General features: G+C 39.1%; 1 protein-coding gene across 2 annotated transcripts in view; it reads right to left on the bottom strand.

The window, feature by feature from the left end:
• Positions 1-19,179, bottom strand: part of DISC1 (DISC1 scaffold protein) — a 527,908-nt gene that overhangs the window by 438,765 nt on the left and 69,964 nt on the right. For both annotated transcript variants that reach the window (XM_078156229.1, XM_078156230.1), the window contains exon 2: positions 9,877-10,838. In XM_078156229.1, the coding sequence (XP_078012355.1) occupies positions 9,877-10,838 (962 nt within the window). The remainder of the gene's footprint in view (positions 1-9,876; positions 10,839-19,179) is intronic.

The raw sequence follows: 19,179 nt of genomic DNA, 5'->3' as shown, positions 1-19,179 counted from the left end.
AGAAAAAAATAATAATAATGTGGAGAAAAAGTATAACTTGAGTATAAAATCCACAGAAAAAGTTAGAAAGTTATTTTAAACAAAAACATCACATTGAGGCCTTATCTGCAAAGGGAAAAAAATGCATAATGAAAAGGAATGCTAATTTCCTGACCAAATGTTCTCTGTTCTAAAAATCACATTAAAGTTATGAATGTAAACACGCCAGAGAGAGAAGAAACACAATGGCAGAGGTTCTTATGGGTACTTAAGCTGAGGCACAGAAGGTTGTCTTGAAGACGGAGTAGGAGTTCACTAGAAAACCTACATAATGTTTTTCCGGATCTTAAAAAAAAAAGTTTAATTACTTTCTATTCAACATCCAGAGACAAAATGCTAGTGATCTAAGCATTTATTGTTGGAACATTCATTTCTAATTGTCTTTTTTTCTCAATATATAGCAAAATGGTATTATGAAGGAACCAAGAAGGAGGCTTCTATGTTGGCCTTGGCTCTGTCAATGGATGGACTTGGGCTTAACACTTGACCTCTTTGTCTCTCAGGTTGTCCATCTATGAAAGGTGGCTAACACCAGCCCCACTCCACATAAATAGGTATCTTGTGAAAATAAATGATACAATGCCTATGTGTGTTCTTCAGGTCCTATTGAAACCCAAGGTATTATCATCATTGTTATGCTTACATACTTAGAAACATGTGAGAACATCTGAGGAAATTCAAATATGGAAAGGTTGGAGGATTCCCCTAATTACATAGAAAGTCATTCAGAATTACTTTTTCACTGCAAAAGCATACCACCTCTTACTCTCCCAAAAAGAATCTGTACAATAAAAGTCCACTAAAAGGAAATCTTGAGTATAATTATGCAGAGAGCAGAAAAATGAGAGGCTGCTATGAACTGTCAGGAAGCTACAGGTGGATTAGCCTCATTTTGCCCTCCTGCCATCATAAATGACAGAATGTTACATGCAAAGCCAGACTCAGTTGCTGTGCATTAGCTGTTTTTACTTACCTGTTTTTGTTTAAAAAAAAAAAAAGAGGGTTCAATTCTAAGGAGGAGGGATTATATCCAGAAATGATTGTCATATAAAAATAAAAGATATAGGCAAGTCTTTTAATTAAAAGAACGTTTACAAAAGTACTCTCTGACTTTGTAAGGTAGAGATATCAATAGAGGTTCCCCAATCATTAGTGGAAAGGAGAAAGAGGAAGGGAAGGAGAGAGCAAGAGAGAGAAAGAGAGCTCGTGTGAGAGCACAAATAGTGCCTTCTACATTTCTTTAAGATTCCACATCCCAATGGGAAAGAATTGAACTTGAGATAAAGGGCTCTTTCGCCATATCTTTATTCCTCCACTAGCCATTTCTCAGTATTTTTTTTTAACCTACACATTTCTTGAATGGAATTCCTGCCAATGGACCCCAGGAAGATATCTGTAGCCAGCAGGTGGTATAGTTGGACTCAGGGTGAAATAAGATTTAGGTCCAAATCCAGCCTCTGAGACTTAGTAGCTGTGTAATCCTGTGTTATCTACTCTAAGCTTCCTTTTCTTCATCCATAAAATATGGATAATGATATGATAGTGTGGCAACAACTTCACCGTGTTGCTTCGAAGTCTCTCAAATGAGATCATGAATGTAAAGTGCTTTGTAAACTTTCACATGCTATATCAAGGTCAACTCTTACTATCCACACACCCCCATATGATACTGGATATTACTTAATATTATATTCCCAAGATAAATAGACCTATCCAACAGGAAGAATGAGGAGGATTTAATAATTAGAAGAGACTATGGGGGGGGGGGGGAAAGTCACTGCTCTTCGCAAAAACTATTACAGTCAAAGGATGTATAAGCCACCATTCCAATCCAAAGGAATCTTATGTGCATCATTGGATAGAATAAAGGTCAAATTAGCAGGAGGAGAAGGGTGGGATGACTTTTTGTTTACTTTCTTTTGGGACGAATTCTGAATGTCAAAAAGCCTTTTCTGAGCAACTTTTTCTAAGAGAAGGGCATCGAGACACAGTAGCTTACCACTGCTGCCAGCTCTGGCAAGCATCCTGGCACCTCCGGCATTTATTTGACCAGGCTACTTGGTAGAGGCTGTAAGTGAGACAAAGACAAGTCATAAAGCAGCTCTGTCTCTCTTCCTTGTCTTTTTGCTTATGTGTTCAATAGAATCAGGCAGAGGAAGAGACAGACAACAGCTTCAAAGGACAAGAGCAGCAATGCTCATCTTGGTTCTGATCCATACTTGCTGTGTGCTAAAAATGCTTTCATTTTTCTGGGTCTCAGTTAACTCAGCGTTAAATGGGAATAGCAATAATTCATCACAAAGTTATGAAACAATAAAAGCAGATAAAGTCTTACTGTAAAGCATCCTCACAAGTAATTGCTGCACAAAGATTCATAATCAAATTTTAATAGCAAACAGACAAGAGAAGAGGATTTTCCAGTAACTTAAAAGAGTTTTGTTTTGTTTTGTTTTGTTATTTAATTGGGGGAGAAGGCAATCTGCACCTGTGATTTGATTTCCTCAAAAGAAAGAACTTCCAACAAGGAATTTCATTCCATCAATGCAGATCAATAATTTTGTAACTTAGGGTCTTAGAGAGAGTTGTCTGAGGCACTGAGGTTAAATGACTTGCCTATATATTGAGCCCAGATATTTCTGACTCTCAGCCCAGACCTTTAACCATGACTCCACATTATGTCTCTTATTTCTGTGTTTACTTTTTGTCCCTTATGAATGACTGTCCATTCCACTATAAAAGCAGAAAATCAAGATCTTGTTGGCAGAATTTGAGCATTCCTGATTCTCAAGCTTACTGACTCTCTATCCACTCTACCATTCAAACTTCCAAAAAGTCTAGTTCTAGCTCCTTTTGAGGAGGTTAAATTGTGGGCCACAAGTTATAATCTACTCATTTGAAAGTTTATATTTGAAGGGGAAGAGGTATGGTTGGGGCAGAGGAGAAATATGATCATGCATTGTGTTAACCTTACATATGTTTCTAAATAACTAAATTGAATCAAGTACTAAATTAGAGGTGAATTAAAGCAGCCTCCTAGCCCCATGGACACTGCTGTTCCAAACCAAGCCATCCCCCCACCCCTACACACAAACATTTCCCCATACCCCATCTTCAACTTTTGATACAAAATGCTAACTTAATACCACTGGTCCTGTTGCTTCTCCAAGGACCCAAATTTGCTTAAAGGCTTCACAACCTCTAGCTTATCAAAAGCTCTCGCTATTTAGAGTGATGTGATCCACATCCCAATAAGAGGATTGGAAAAGAAGGAGAAATCTGGCTGATGTCACCAGCCTTCTTTATGCCAAATCTCATAGTCTTGAGCAGAGTTGTTGCCAAGGTAAGTTTTTCATTTGGTTAGAAGGCTTAGGATTTTGTTGTTGGGCAGGAGGGATAAGAGCGGGGTAGGGAAAAGGAAGCGGAGGCTGAGGAAAGAGGTTGTCAGAAACAATGGAAATATTCTTACTTTTTTCCTCATTTTGTCAGTACTTGAACTGGCAGCAAGACTTTTTTTTAATCACTCTCCTGTCTGAAAATAGTGTTGTTGTTGTTGTTGTTGTTGTTTTAACTGGCATTTTAAGAATGGAAAATCAAGCCACATAGTCAGTTGAGATTTCATTCATTTGTATACAAATACTGGCTCCCAGATCAAACCCTTAATACCCATGTGCTCAACCCAAAAGCTTATCAAGTCAATATCTGTGGCACGCTTTGACAGTTACAAAACCAAGCCACAGTCAACATTTTCCCTCCAATGGGAAAGAGGCTTTTGGCTCCCTGACCATGGAGACCAAAGCAAGCAGGGACTGGGGCCAGGATGCTGGGGGCTGAGCTGGACAGCTAAAAGCAAAACAGGAAGGACCTTTTAGGAATATCAATAACTTCCCTCCCCTACTTTTTCCCCATTTAATAAACATTTATTAAGCATCCACTATGTACAAAACACTATTTTCAGACATTTTCACCTAATGCATGATGAGTACAGTCAGAAGAACTGAATTCAAGTTTTGACTATCACTTCCTACCAGAGTGACCATAGGAAAGTCATTTAGATTCTCTCGGCATCAGTTTCTTCATTTGTACTGCTGGAGTTGTGCTAGATCAAGGGTTTCACACTAGACTATAAACTTGTGGGGGGTTTTTTGTTTTGATAACTGTATTTAAATATTAGTTTTTAAATCCTATGTATTTTATTGTGTGCATTTAAGAACATTATTCTGAGAAGAGGTCCATAGGCCTCAACAAAATGCCAAAGAAGTCAATGACACAAAAATTGGACTATATGATTCCTAAGGTCCCTTCCAGCTTTATATCCTATTATCCAAATCCAATGCTACAGATTATGTCCATATGTGTGCACACAAAACACACACACACACACACACACATGCACTTGCTTTACTCATAAATGAAATACATAATTCTTCAAAAAGGGCAGACCCCTCATCTCACTAGCTGATTTCCCCAGTAACATTTCAATTAAGAGATATTTATTCCTAGCCTCTAAAAGATACATCAATCAACATGCTAAATCTTATGCCATCCCAAATTGCCAATAAATCATACCTACACACCTTCCTCATATTATGAAAGTAAAGTCATAGTAATATTTTCATGCAGTTCTGATCATACTTAATGGATATTCTCTACTTAATTAACTCAAATGGGGCTTCCTATTGCCTCTAGGACCAAATATAAACAACTTTGGCTTTGAAAGCCCTACACAACCTGACCTCAATTTACTTTTTGAGGCCTTAGTATACATTCTATATACAGTAGACATTAGACATTCTACAGTCTAACCAAATTGACTATCTTACTGCTCCTCACGCACAAAACTCCATCTCCTATATTGGTTTGCCTTCAATTTCTTGAAGAGGACCAATGACATCTTAGGTTATGTCTTAACATGCTTGTGAACTGGATTTAAGAGACATAGAGTTGCACAAAGTCATCAGCCTCACTTTCTCTTCCAGAGTTCAGTGGCAAGACAAAAAATCAAGACAACTGGTCTGGAATACACTGGATGACCTCAGAATCTTTGTGATGTCTAAGCTCTAAATGCTCCATAGTGCTGCTTTCATGGCTGCTGGAACAAATTGTTCTCATCCATTCATTCCATCCAGGGAAGTCTTCACATGCTTGGGGTAGACAACTCCCTAACTCACTGATGAGGTTTAAAGGCTGTCGGTTAGCTTCAACCTGGTTAAGCCCATCTGCCAAGACAGTTTTACCAGGGTGTGGCCACCACACATGCTACAGCTTCTTGGAGTCACAAGTGAGAGTTGGATGAAAAATCAACACCAAAAATAGATCAGTGGCTCTGAAAGGGGCTCAGCAAGCCCTCATACCAGAGGTGCTAGTCCTCCCTGAATACCCCATATACCCCACCCTATCTTGGGATTTTTACATTAACTATACTTTGTCCCTGGAATGCACTCCTTCCATCACTTCCATTTCCTAGAATCTCCATTTTTCTTCAAAGCTCAGCTCAAGCATCATCTTCTACATGAATCCTAACTATTAGAATACTCTTTCCCCAACTCACAGCATGCAAATTTTTCACATGCTTTTTTGTTCACATGCAGTCTTCCCCAAGACAACAGAAGATACTTAAGGGCAGAAATACTTTGGTTTTGTCTTTCTATATCCAGTGCCTGTCACATAGGAATAGGGACTGGACCTGTGACTCCTTCTGAGTCTCCCACTCTTAGCAGATGCAATACAATACTTTTTTCACTAAACCATGTGGAGAAAATAGATGTGAAGGTCCTTAGAAAAAGTTAAGGAGTTACATCGGCACAAGGTATTGTCATCATCATCATCATCATCATTAATTAATTACTAGCATCATGATCATCTCATCTTTTTTCCAATAGGGTTCAGATAAAAACATTCCTGAGACAAGTCTCTACCTTGGTATTATTTTTTTATTTAATGTTTAATAGAAAAAAAAGAAGTCTCTGTAGTTTGATAAAAGTATTATGATGTAAACTCATGCCTTGTAAGGTTAAAGAAAGCATCTTCAGTGTGTCTCCAGTAACCCACAGGACAATAGGGATGATATGTGTATCATTCTGTTCCTACGTAAGATGATCTCCTCTGCTAGGTCTCTATATTTTAATAAGCTGTCATTTCCTGTAGCTTGGAAATTATAAGTAGTTAGTCTGGTAAGATCTATTTAAATTCTTTTTAAGTGTTTATGGATCAATATTATCCATGCAATAGTTTGCTCTATGATGGTAGTCCAGTTCATAGGTCAAGTTCTCCAGAATATTTCAAGGTATTGGTGGGATAAGGATTTGTCTTCTGTCATTTCAAGAAAAGGAATGATCTTCAGATGTATAATCCTGGCCACCTGGTTATGTCTTGCTAACTAGTCAGTAGGTGCTAAGTTTTTTTTACATTCTTGCTCATTTTCTACCATTTCCTTGCATAATCTACATTGATCAATAATTACTCTTATATAATTTATATGTAAATATATTGATTATAAATATGTTAATATAGAAATAAAATTACTCTTATTTATAATTATATATAAGATCTTACATATACCTTATATATTATATCTATATGTCTTAGATTTGATATATAAGCTATTACAAGTAGCTTATATATACTATATCTATATCAGATATAATGTTATACATAAGATCATACATATCTATCTTATCTATAATTATATATGCTCTTTTACAAATTATAAAATTACTCTTAGTATAACTGGTCTACTAGACTGATTATATTGAACTCAAAGAGGCCTTTTAAAATTTCAACACATCTCCTATTCAAAATCATTTGAGACATGGGTATTGTTTTGATCTGTTTCATTATTAACTAGACTTTCTGGAGTTTGGCAGTTAGTGCAGATTTTCAATGACCTCGGGTTCTTCAACTTTTCCCTCTTCAGATTTTAATAGCTCTTCAATTTCATCTCTTGTTTTATTCAATCAAGGCTTAATTATTCCCTATGATTGCCATTCACTGGCTAGTAGTATTTTGTTGTGTGACTTGGAACAGAAGATATTATTGATAGAAAGGAGCATGAAACCCTTCCCTAAAACTGGTAAGAACTATTTCTAATTTGGTTATGATATATAGTATATTTGTATAATGAAAGTATTCATATCTTCAGTCCATTCATACACATTCATGGCTTGCCTATTTTAATGGTCAAGGCCATATGCACTAAGATATTTCCAACAGGTGGGGTATTGTCATTTTTGATAAGTTCCATTATAGCTTGCCTTCTTATCATACCAGACTATGAAGAAATATTATCTACTCTACCATTCTCCACTCTACCATTATCACAACAGTTGTAACACCAGACTGCAAACCCAATTTCAATCTGTCTATTTCTTTGGCACTTGGGAGCAGTTGCATCACACTAACCAGAATATTAACTGAATCCATGGTATCACCAGAACTCAAACTGCCAGTATTTCCAGGTTCTAGACAGGTTGTTCCTGGCTGGGCCTGACTCGGGCCAGTTTTCTGATAGTCTAAGTTGGGTACTGGAACAAAATGAGCAATTTGAAAATCATTCAACAGTTAAGAAAAGGAGATTTATTTGACCATAACAGTAAAAGGACATTCAACAAGAATAGTCATTGAGGCTACCTTGATTTGATTTGAGTGATACTCCATTGCTTGATTTGCCATCATTTTTTTACCAGTAAAGTATCAGAAAGGGTGCCTGTAGCTCTTTGTGGGTGTTTTGTACTCCGTCAATAAGGAAGTGATGTCAACATCCTGTGCCTTCAATGAGCCAAGCAAGTCTCCAAAATGACCTCCTTTTGAGGAAAAAACTTGCCTGACTTGCATGGGGGGAGGGATTAGGATATTGCTTCTACCACTTTCTAGTCCTTGGTGATAAAGGCTTCTAAACTATAAGTAAACTATCTATATTTTTATGTATTTTCCTAAACATTTCCCAATTACATTTTAATCTGTTTCAGAAAGCACAAGCTGTTGGCAGGCCTCAAGTCTGACACCTTTGTCTAGAGGACCTTCCATTAACTTAAATTGCTTTAGAGCCATTACTGGTCAACCTAGACTTCCAGTATTAAAGAAGCCTGATAAAAGCATCACTAAAGGAGAAAGGGTAAAAAAAAAAAACATGTAACAATTCCCTGAAGGAATGACTGAATCTGGAAAAGTATCAAGAAGGACTGAATCTCAGGTCTAAATGATCAGGTCTATGTAGTGGGTAATACCAAATTTTTGCAGTTCATAGTGGGTCTCTCAATGTAAAAAGATGACCAGAAACAGAAGTAGAAATAGCAAAGGTGATAACACTTCCTTCAAAATCACTGATCTTCATCATAGACCTCCTCCTCCCTGGGAATACCATGGTAAGGGAAGAGGTAACACAAAATCTTCACCCCAAGAGAGGACTCTGAGGAAATGCCCCCTTCTTGTTTGGTAGGAGCTGGTTAGACACTTTCAATTATCTCTTATTGCCTGAAAGCAAACCCCATCCCAATGATGCCACCATAAAATGATCGCTAAGTGTTGTTCAGAGCAATATGAAAGGACCAATCAGTTTTACATTACAGTAAGCAACAGGCTACCATGGACCTGCCTTTTGCCACGGTAGCCTCAGCCTCTGAGGCCTTGTATCTGCACCCTTGGATCCCCTGGCTAACTCTTCTGAAATTCTCATCTGTGCTGTTGCCAGCACTGCTAGGGCCCAGTGCCCACTCTGCCAGAATCAACCACCAACCCCCTGTGCCAGGGCATGACAAGTGCCCTTACTGGGTCTGAGCTCTTCTGCCCTAGGCTGGGACAGAGTATTGCAGTAGGAACAGATATTATCTTTAAACCTTCCTTCTTTAAATCTATGACACACTACAGTGTAGAGATTTTGATCTGTACCATTGGAGGGTGTACTGATCTCAATTTAACCTTAGAGCTATCAGATTACTAAAGCATTATACAGGATGTCCCCCAAAGTCCCAGTAATAATTGGGAGATTAAAATGGCGTAAAGACTTTTGGGACACCCTATATAATACTTTAGTAATCTGATAGATCTAAGGTTAAATCTCCTTCCAATTATTATTTAATAGCTTGGAATGCTTCTAAGCTATTAAAGCTTAAAACAGCACTAAGACTGTTGGGACATCTGTATTATCAAGTAGGCTCATCTCATTCTAGTACTCAACCCTGCCTCCTCTCCCCCCCATTTTCCAAAATGAGCTGGACCTAGAACACCCTGCACTAGAGCAGGAAAGGAAGAATAGACAAGAGCTCAATTACTAGTATAATCTAAGCAGTTGAGGATGAGGAAAGAGCTGTTTTATTTTAAGAGGAGAGGGGAGAGTCAGGAGGACCTAAGCTCAAATCCAGCCTCAGACACTTGACACTAGCTGTATGACCCTGGGCAAGTCACTCAACCTCAATGCCTTACCAAAAAAAAAAAAAAAGAAAGAAAGATAGAAAGGAAGGAAGGAAGGAAGGAAGGAAGGAAGGAAGGAAGGAAGGAAGGAAGGAAGGAAGGAAGAAAGAAAGAAAGAAAGAAAGAAAGAAAGAAAGAAAGAAAGAAAGAAAGAAAGAAAGAAAGAAAGAAAGAAAGAAAGAAAGAAAGAAAGAAAGAAAGAAGACTGGAGTCGAGGGGAGATAAAGAGAAAAGCAGTCATTCCTCTCCCTTATAATCAGCCAGAAGTGGAGCTGCTGAAGCCTCTCCAAGGGGAATCATGTAGCCACATCACCCAATCATTTCCTGCTTTTTTCCCAGTAGGTTAATCTGTACTTTGGTCTAACCACTGAGGAACCTGTCCCCACCCCCACCCTCGCCTCTTCCACAGACTCAAGCCAAGGAAACACCAACCTTCAGCAAGGCCCGGTTACTCAGAAGGCAGTCCATCAGCACCGGCTCATATTTCTTGACCAGGGTGTCCCAAGTGTGATCACCTGCCATGATGCTGCTCTCGTAGCCTGAGGTAACTGAAGAGCCCACGGAGGAGGAACCCGGAGAACAGGAGATGGCTGCATCAGTATTCGTGAAAGAGAAAACCTCCTTCTCAGGCTGGGTACTGCCGGCCAGGAGTGTGCCCATAGGGCCTTGGGCAGTCCTGCAGTCGCAAGGCTGACAAGTGAGCCTCAGGTCCTCACAGGCTGCTGAGCTGCTCTGCCTCTTGATAGATTCATTCACGTTGGTATTTTCTGTTCGTACCTCTGTGGGACTTTGACAAGGGGGCTCTACCTCCTTTGTGGGGAGGCAACCTTCAGCTTCTCCTCGCTCCCCAGCAGATCGCAGAGAGAGCCGTATGAAACTAAAGCTTGAGTGAAAGACATCGTGACGACTAGGCGGGGCTGTAGGGGACTGCTGGCGGCCTACTTGGTCACAGGAGTTGTTTGCTTCCTTCTGCACCACGTCCAGGGAGGCCTCAAACGTACAGGGGGGTGGAAAATTTCCCAAACAAACAGAAGCAGAGGGACAAATAAGATCAGTTACATTGTCGGTCAGTTCGGTACTTGATCCTGGCTGAGACCAGAAATTTCCTGGTACACTGTGTCCTATGACCCTGCTGCCCTTGAGGATGGGATTCACAACTAAAGAGCTGAAACCCTGTCTTCTCAAAGCAGAGTCTCCCGGTCTGGCCATGGTGCAGGTCTTCAGCTCAGCCATTCTGTCCTGGCTTTGGCCCAGCTCCTTCAGGTTGAAGGGTGAGTGAGCTGCTGCAGAAAGGCACTCTATCCGGGGCCTGGTGTCTGTCCTCATATAGCCAGGCCTTCTTGCCAACCTCTTCTTCTGAAAGGAGCCAGTAGGCAGCAAGTGGTCCTGCTTACCTGGGAAAATGAAAGAAAATGACCCTATCAGTCCATTGGTCTTAGCTGAAACTACTCTTGGGGAAGGTGAGGACTCCTTAAGCTCTAGGCGAAGATGTCACAGATGTTCCATATTCCATACCTTGCTGCCACTGGCATAGATTAGCGACTAGGCTGCACAAATTATGAATGTGACCCAATATGATCATTCTTATATTTGTATGCTCTTACATAAACATTTTCTGAAACTGTTTGCTTCAGAACATTCAGAAATACCTATATATATTTTTTAAAATATATGCTATGCCTAGCAGAGCAAATGATCAGACTATTAGTTATGCCCCTAATTCAACACAAGAACTCCAGCTGCCTGCCTGTAGGTCCTTTCCCAGCTTGCAATGGAAATGGCCAGCAATGGAAATCAACTCATCTGAAGCTGAAAAGTCATAAAGCTGAAACTCAGACCATTCCCTGTGTCTACTTATTGGACATTATTTATGGAAAATAGAAGGATTTCAATTATTCAGACTCCAGGTTTCCACCCTATTCTAGCACTTAAATAACCAGCAACTAGTTATAGACTAAGTGAGAGAAGTACATATGACCACCTGATTTATGCACATTAACTTTTATATTCAGTGATGCCATTATAGAAGAGGCCTTCTTGAACGTTTCTCTACCTAGGGTTACATTACCCTTTTGTATCATTTGTTATGCCCACCTAAAAGTTCAGCTCTTCATGCAGTGTTGGGGCAGGATTTGAAAGCCATAGAGCAGACACAAATTTAAGGCTTACATAATCACACTTCAGAATTCAAATGAAATGGAAGGTATTAAGTGAAAAGTTTGGAGCAGCAATAAAATATAAGGTGATAGTAGCAAGGTTAGGGGATAGGGACCAGACTTATAATTTCACTGGTATAAGGAACTCCTAGAAGAGGAAACTCCCTCTTCCAATTAAAGACAATATCATATTTGCAGATTCTAATCTTAGAATTTCCTAGAGCATAAAAAGGTTAAGATTCTTGACCAGAATATAAGAAGTGAGACTTGAACTGAGGGCTTTCTGGCTTTAGGACCTAGTCCTCTACTCAGTATGACAGTAGTGGTGATAGTGGTGATGGTGATGGTGGTGGTGGTTGTACTAATCAATGCTATCTCAAGACTGATCTTTGAGCCCTAGGTTTTCCTTTAGGACAGCTTAAGAACTATCAAACCAACAATTTTCAACCTTGTTAGAATTTCAGTACCACATTAGTGTGTGGCTTTGTCAAAATTTTAAGAAAAAAAAATCTATGATATATTTATTTTTGTCACTAAAGTAAAAAATTATTTTCCATTGAAAAAATTTTTGAAGTACAGCAACATTCTGGGAGTAATGGGAGCAAAATTTTAAACAGAGTCAGGAATCATTTCATCCAAATAACAAAAGTAATGATCTTTTCTCTGAAAAATAGATTTGTGTGTGGGCCAAGCCTATACAAAACTTCAAAATTTACATAAGTGTGCACTGGCAAGAAGTTTTGGAATGTTGGATTGGTGTGAATTGGAATGTTCTGGTGATCGTTTCTCTGGGGATTGGTAGATCTTTGGTTTCAAATAAATGGATGCTTCCTATCACAGAGAATGATCTTTTCTCTGAAAAATAGATTCTTTTGGAGTTTTTTAATGTAAATTAATTTTATTTTTAATTTATGGAATAAAACAAGCATTTTCATAACAGCATAATTTAAAAAGATAATTGTACGTGAAACCACAAATCTACTATGCATGAATTTGCTATTCCTTTCAAATATACAAAATTATCATGTAAATTTTTTCTTCCCTCCCCCCCACCCTAGATGTAAAATTATTTTATACATATTTCTATTTATCAGTTCTTTCTCTGGATGCAGATAGCATCTTTCTTCATATGTCCTTTATAGTCAATTTGGGTATTTACAATAGACAGAATAACTTATTTTCTCAAAGTCGTCCTTAAAACAATATTGAAACATAGCTTCTTTTGTAACATTTCATGATGTCGTGTAAGAAAGTTCATTAATCAACCCTGCTCCAAAATATTTCCCTAGTCAAGCATCTTCTCTCTACCTCTAGATTAAATTTGGGGGTCTTTTGTCAGGCTTCATCTCAGGAAAGGTGAAGATAATCACTGGTCTCCACAGTGGTCCTGTCTAGTGGCAGGTCTATCCTGACAGGCCAATGGGCAGCACAGTAAGGCTGACATCTCACCAGTTTGGCAGCAATGCCATTTGTGAGCTGCCAGGTAGTGATTAATCTAAGAGAGGAAAAGTGAAGTAGAACTCAGTCTACTCATTTAAAGCACCTCCCTCATCACACACACACACACACACACACACACACACACACACACACACACACACACACACACAGAGGGCCTCTCAGATCACTAATAGGTCTGATATGCTTTTTCAGCTTCCAGATAAAACCTGCTATAAATCTGGGGTTCTACTGTAAGAGACTTCTATCACTTCTCTGTGATAGGAAACATCCATTTATTTGAAACCAAAGATCTACCAATCCCCAGAGAAACGATCACCAGAACATTCCAATTCACGCCAATCCGACATTCCAAAACTTCTTGCCAGTGCACACTTATGTAAATTTTGAAGTTTGGTATAGGCTTGGCCCACACACAAAACTTTGGGTAACTTGTCTACGGCAGACTGTTAAGACCAAGACACAAGTTCCATCAACACCAGGTCACCATTGATAATGCCCATCCTTCCCTCCTACCTTTCAAATCATCACAGAAGCATAGAATTTAGAATTAGAGGGGATGTTATAGCTCATCAAGTCTAACTATTTCATTTTATAAACTAGGAAACTGAGGCCAAATGAGTTTAAAGAATTATCAAAGGTCATAATAATGTAATAAGGATTATAATATAACATAATCGTGTAATAAGGAAAAGTAAAGTTGGGGGAAGGGAACAAGTTTTTATTAAGTGCTTACTAGGGGCTAGGCATTGCACCAAGTGGTTTACAAAGTGCTTTCATTTTATTCTGACAACAACCCTGGGAGGTAGGTGCTATTATCCCCATTTTACAGATGAAGAAACTGGAACAAAGAGAGGCTAAGTGACTTGCCTAGGATCATACAAGTAAGCATCTGAAGCCAAATTTGAACTCAGGGCTTGCTGACTCCAGGCTCAGAGCTCTTTCCATTCAACCAAGTGAGAAAGCCAGGATTCAACCCATTTCCTCTAATTCTAGACCCAAAGCCCCTTCCATTACCCTATTAACTAATCAGCAATTTATTGAATGTTATATGTATGTATAAAATGTTCAGCTTGTGGCACAATGGATAGAGAGCCAACCCTGTAGTCAGGGGAACCTAAGTTCAAATCTGGCCTCAGATACTTACTGGCTGTGCGACCCTGGGCAAGTCATTTAATCCTGTTTGGCTCAGTTTACTCATCTGTAAAATGAGCAGGAAATGGCAAACCACTCCAGTATCGTTGCCAAGAAAACCCCAAATGAGATCATGAGGAGTTGCACATAACTGAAATGACTGAATAACAAATGAATGTGTACAACATTGTGCTACGTGCTGTATAGAATGTCAAAGGCATAAATAACAAATACAACAAATATGTTTTAAGTCTCTGCTGTGTGCAGAGCACCGTGCTAGATCAAGATTCTGAGAAACAAAGACAAAAACGAAAATGGTCCTTAATATCAAGGAGCTAACAGATCTGGCTGGCTGTCTCTCTCCTCTGTTTCTCTGTCTCTGTCTCTCTCTGTCTCTCTGTCTCTGTCTCTGTGTGTCTCTCTCTCTTCCTCTCTCTCTCCACACACACACACACACACACACACACACACACACACATATGTGTATGTATGTATGTATGTATGTATGTATGTATGTATGTATAAGTATATACAACATAAAAACAAGGTTATTTGGGAGACAGGGCACTGGAAGCTAAGGGGAATAGGAAAAGCTAAATGTATCACCAGTGAACAATTTTTTAATGTCTGTTGTGTTCAGACATGTTGCCAAGCATTGGGGATAAAAAGAAATAAAAACATAGTCTGTGCTCATGAGGCACTTGAATATATCTGAAAAGAAACCTGAGACAGCAAAAAGGGCACTAACCTTAGAGTCTAAAGACCTAAGTTTGAATCCTTGGTCTGTTGCTACTAGCTCTGTAACCTGAGCAAGTCACTTAACCTCTTTGTGTCTCAGTTTCCTCATCTGGAAAATGGGTACATTTATAAGATCAACAACACAGGATTGTTGTGAAGAAGCAGCTTTGTAAATCATAAAATAAATATATTTATTTTACATGAAAAAATCAAACCAGAAATACCGTACCCAGTTCTGAGAACCACGTTTTGAGAAAGACATTGACAAACTGGAGTACATCCAGAAGAAGGTTGCCAGAGTGATAAAGGAATATTTTATAAGATTTGGGGCAGCTAGGTGGCACAGCCTTGGAGTCCAGTCTTGGAGGCAGGAACACCTGAGGTCAAATCTAGCCTCAGACACTTGACACTTACTAGCTGTGTGACTCTGGGCAAGTCACTCAATCCTGATTGCCTCACCAAAAAGAAAAAAAAAAGATCAGGTGAAGAAAATCAGGGTGAGAGAGAGGAGACTTCAGCAGACATGATAACTTAATTCCATCATTTCACAGAATCACACCAAATAATAGAATCTCAGAGCTGGAGGGTATTTCAGAGGTCATCTAATCTAATTCATACCTGAACAAGAATATAGTATACAATATACCTTCCAGCCATTGCTGAAAGAACACCAATGAGTGGAAACCCACTACACTCTAAGGCAACCCATTCACTTTTGGATAGGCTTATAGGTTCATAGGTTCATTTAGAGCTAAAAGAAAAAAAAATTAAAGTTAATCCAATCCAACCTCTTCTTTTTACAAATTAAAAACTAAGGCCGAGACAGGAGAGCCTCACCACGCAGAACCAGGATTTGAACTCAGGTCTTCTGATCCCAAACCTAGCACTCTTCCCATGGCACCACAGTTTGGTAGGAAGCTTTTCCTTACAACAAGCCCTAATTGGCCTCTTCGAAACTTTCACCCATTGGTTCTACCTCTCTGGGACCAAACAAAATAAACATAACCCCTCTTCCATAAAACAGCCATACAAATATTTGAATCTTTTACTTCATGTCCAACTACAAGTCCTCATACAGCATGTTTCCAAGGAATTTCATCATCCCAGTTACCCTTCTCTGGATTCTCTCCTGTTTATCAACGTCTTCCCTGAAATTTAGTGCCAAAAACTCAACACAGCATTCAAGAATTGGTCTGACCAGCTCATCGTACAATGAGCTGACCAGAATCCAGTATAGTGGCTTGAACAGAAGAGAGTACAACCTGGCTCTGGACACTATTCTTCCCTTGATGCAATCTATGAAAGACAAGAAGAGTAGGTAGAGAACTAGCCACATAGTCAGGAGGACTTGGATTCAAATTCTATCTCTGACACAAACTAGCTGTGTTGCCTTGGCAGTCACTTAATCTTTCACTGCTAAGCCTGAAAAATACAGAGCAGGTATTAATCTGCATTAGTAGAGGACGTCCCTCACATCAATAAAAACAAATGTCTAGTACAAAAATTTTTTTAAAGATTACATTTTTTTTTTGGCTGTCATAGAAATGGCAAACCACTCCAGTATCTTTGCCAAGAAAATTCCAAATGGGGGTCACAAAGAGTTGGACACAACTGAAATGACTCAACAACAATAAAAATCACATTGTTGATTCTTATTAACTTACAATCCACTAAAACTCCTAATTTTTTTAATGAGCAACTATCTTGTTATGTCACCTCAATCTTCTACTTGTAAAGTTTATTTGAAGGGTTTTCCCTCAAAAAAAAAAGTAGAGTTATTCTATATTCCTCTAGAAGTCACAGCTAGGATCTATGAATGTTTAGAAGCTATAGGCAACCAGATTTGGGGTAACTATAAGAAATATGTTTCTAATAACTAGAGCCACCCAACAATGGAATGGACCATTTTGGAACAGGTAAGTTCCTTGTCAATGAAAGAGTTCAAGCAGAAGCTAGATGATCACCTATAGGGAATGTCATATGGAAGAAACCTGCATAAGGTTTATAAGACTAGATGAGATGACCTCTACAACTCATCTAACTCTAAAATTCTAATTCTGTGAAGTAATACTACAAAGGAATATACTACATGCCCGATAAGTAATGCATATAGTAAATGCTACAGGACTTCAAAAGAGAAAGTGATCATTGAAGGGCCAGCACAGTTCAGGGAAGGCTTTATAGAGGAGATGGGATTAAATCTGGGCCTTGAAGGAAGGGTAAGATTTTAGTAAATATTTATCAAGTGCGTACTATGTTCAGGTCTTCTGAGGTGGAGATGACTCCATGAACAAAGGCACAAAAATTCATATGGTGTATCATATGGCATATTTAGAAGGAAATGGGGAGAGCAGTTTGGCTGAAGCAGAGAATGTGTCTAAGAGTAGCATGAAATAAATCTGGAAAGGTAGGGTAAGGGCCAGATTTTGGAAGGTGTTAAATACGGGAGTAGTTTATACTTTACCCCCATAAGCAAAAGGGATGCAATGAAGGCTTTTTTTTTAAAACAGGGGATGATATTTGCAAAGTAGTGTGTTTTAGGAATATTAACCTGATGTTAGATAGACTTAGGAAAGGGGAAGGGGAAGGGTGGACTGCAAGCAGCCCTCCAAGGGCATCGGCCTCTTTGTCTAGGATACAGCCAAAGCTGAGTGCAAAGACACAATATTAGGACTGGAAGGAAAATTAGAAACATTTTGCTTTAAAGCCCTCATTTTACATAGGTAGAAACGGAGAATCTAAGAAGTAAAATGACTTGCCTAAGGACACACAGCTAGTTAGGAGCCAAGCTGAAATAAGCAATAGTCACAGTCAGGCAGAGCCCTACAGATCAGGTAGACAATTAGAATAAAAGTTGGTCAAGGCAGAGTAGAAGGGACCAGGACAGGTACAGAGAGACCAGATGGAAAAATCCAACACAGGCAGAGACAGCAAGTAAGATGCAAGATTCTGGTCGGCTCAGTCAAAGGCAGCTTCTGACAGTGTCCCAGGAACTGGAAGAACTCTCTAGAAGAGAAATTGTTCTGAGGGGATCTGAAGTTACATTGAAAGCTTTTACGCTCAGAGGATAAATTTTTTTCAGTTGGTCCTACCCTCTCCAGAGAACCCTCTTAATGTTTGCTAGGCTTACTCCCTATTAAGCTGGGGGTCATATTCAGCAGCCCAAGAGAATTTTGTAACTTCCTTATAGGAAAGGTCCCTCTCTTTCAACATGATGGAGTTCTCCAGAAGAGTATCCCAGTTCTCCGAGGATATAGCAGGCTCTGTGGGGGGGGGGGGGTGAAGAGCGTCTTGTCCTTTGCACTGGGAAATTTTTCCCTCTTGGAACTTCCTGACACTCTAACAATGTCATAGAAACCTGATTAAAATACTATTGCAATACTCTTAGGCTTGAGGTAACAAAGGCCTAGACTAAGGTGGTAATTTTAACCTTTTAACCACACCTTACCTCCCCTTCAAAAAAAAAAAAAAAAGGAAGAAGAAAACCTTGGGAAAATGCCTTTAAAAATAATGAATCCAAGAAGAAATGAAAATTGGACTCTGGGTTTAATTATGAAAGGAATTGCTGAGCTGTTTTGCTTATCATGGAAAAAAACAATCCAATGAAATCTATATGGTCCTTTGGCTTATTATTTTTTTTAAACTTATCAAAGTGCCAGCAACATACAGAGGTTTACTGAGGTTAAAAGAATAATTCCACGTAGAAAATAATTCACTGAAGTAATTTTGTATGATTCTCCATAGGTCATCAAAGCAAGCATTCCACAAACCCCTTTAAAAATTGCTGCTACTGCCAAAAAAAAAAAATGCTGTTACCTATGCGCTATTAACACTAGGGCCTGAGCGGGAAGGAAGAGTTCCTTGAATTTTTTGGATTGCAAATAGCCAACCACACTACCTATGTTGCAAACTATGAAGATTAAGCCTTCGTGACCAGAATTTGGTGATGGGTGGGGTAGTCTTGGGTTACAGTCCAGTTTCTTCAGCATATTCTAGCTTCCAGGAATCAAACCCATGATCAGGAGGTTTCGCCAGGGTATTGGAGCAGCAGAGCCCTGAGCACAAGATTTTCTAGTGAATAAAAATCCAAACCCAAAAGAATAAAGGAATAGAATGCAAGACAGCAGAGGGGCAGAGAGAACTAGGATATAGACTAATGGTTACATTAAACTGCCTAGGTCACAGAGGAGAAAAGTGGAATAGAAAGCTATTCATACTCATCTTTCCACTTCTGCATATCTGCAACCTA

The sequence above is a fragment of the Phascolarctos cinereus genome, unplaced genomic scaffold (genome assembly GCF_003287225.1).
Source record: "Phascolarctos cinereus isolate Bilbo 61053 unplaced genomic scaffold, phaCin_HiC Scaffold_5;HRSCAF=322, whole genome shotgun sequence".
NCBI classification, from domain to species: Eukaryota; Metazoa; Chordata; class Mammalia; order Diprotodontia; family Phascolarctidae; genus Phascolarctos; species Phascolarctos cinereus.
Note: the sequence above shows the minus strand (reverse complement) of the source record. Positions and strands in the feature narration are given on the sequence as shown.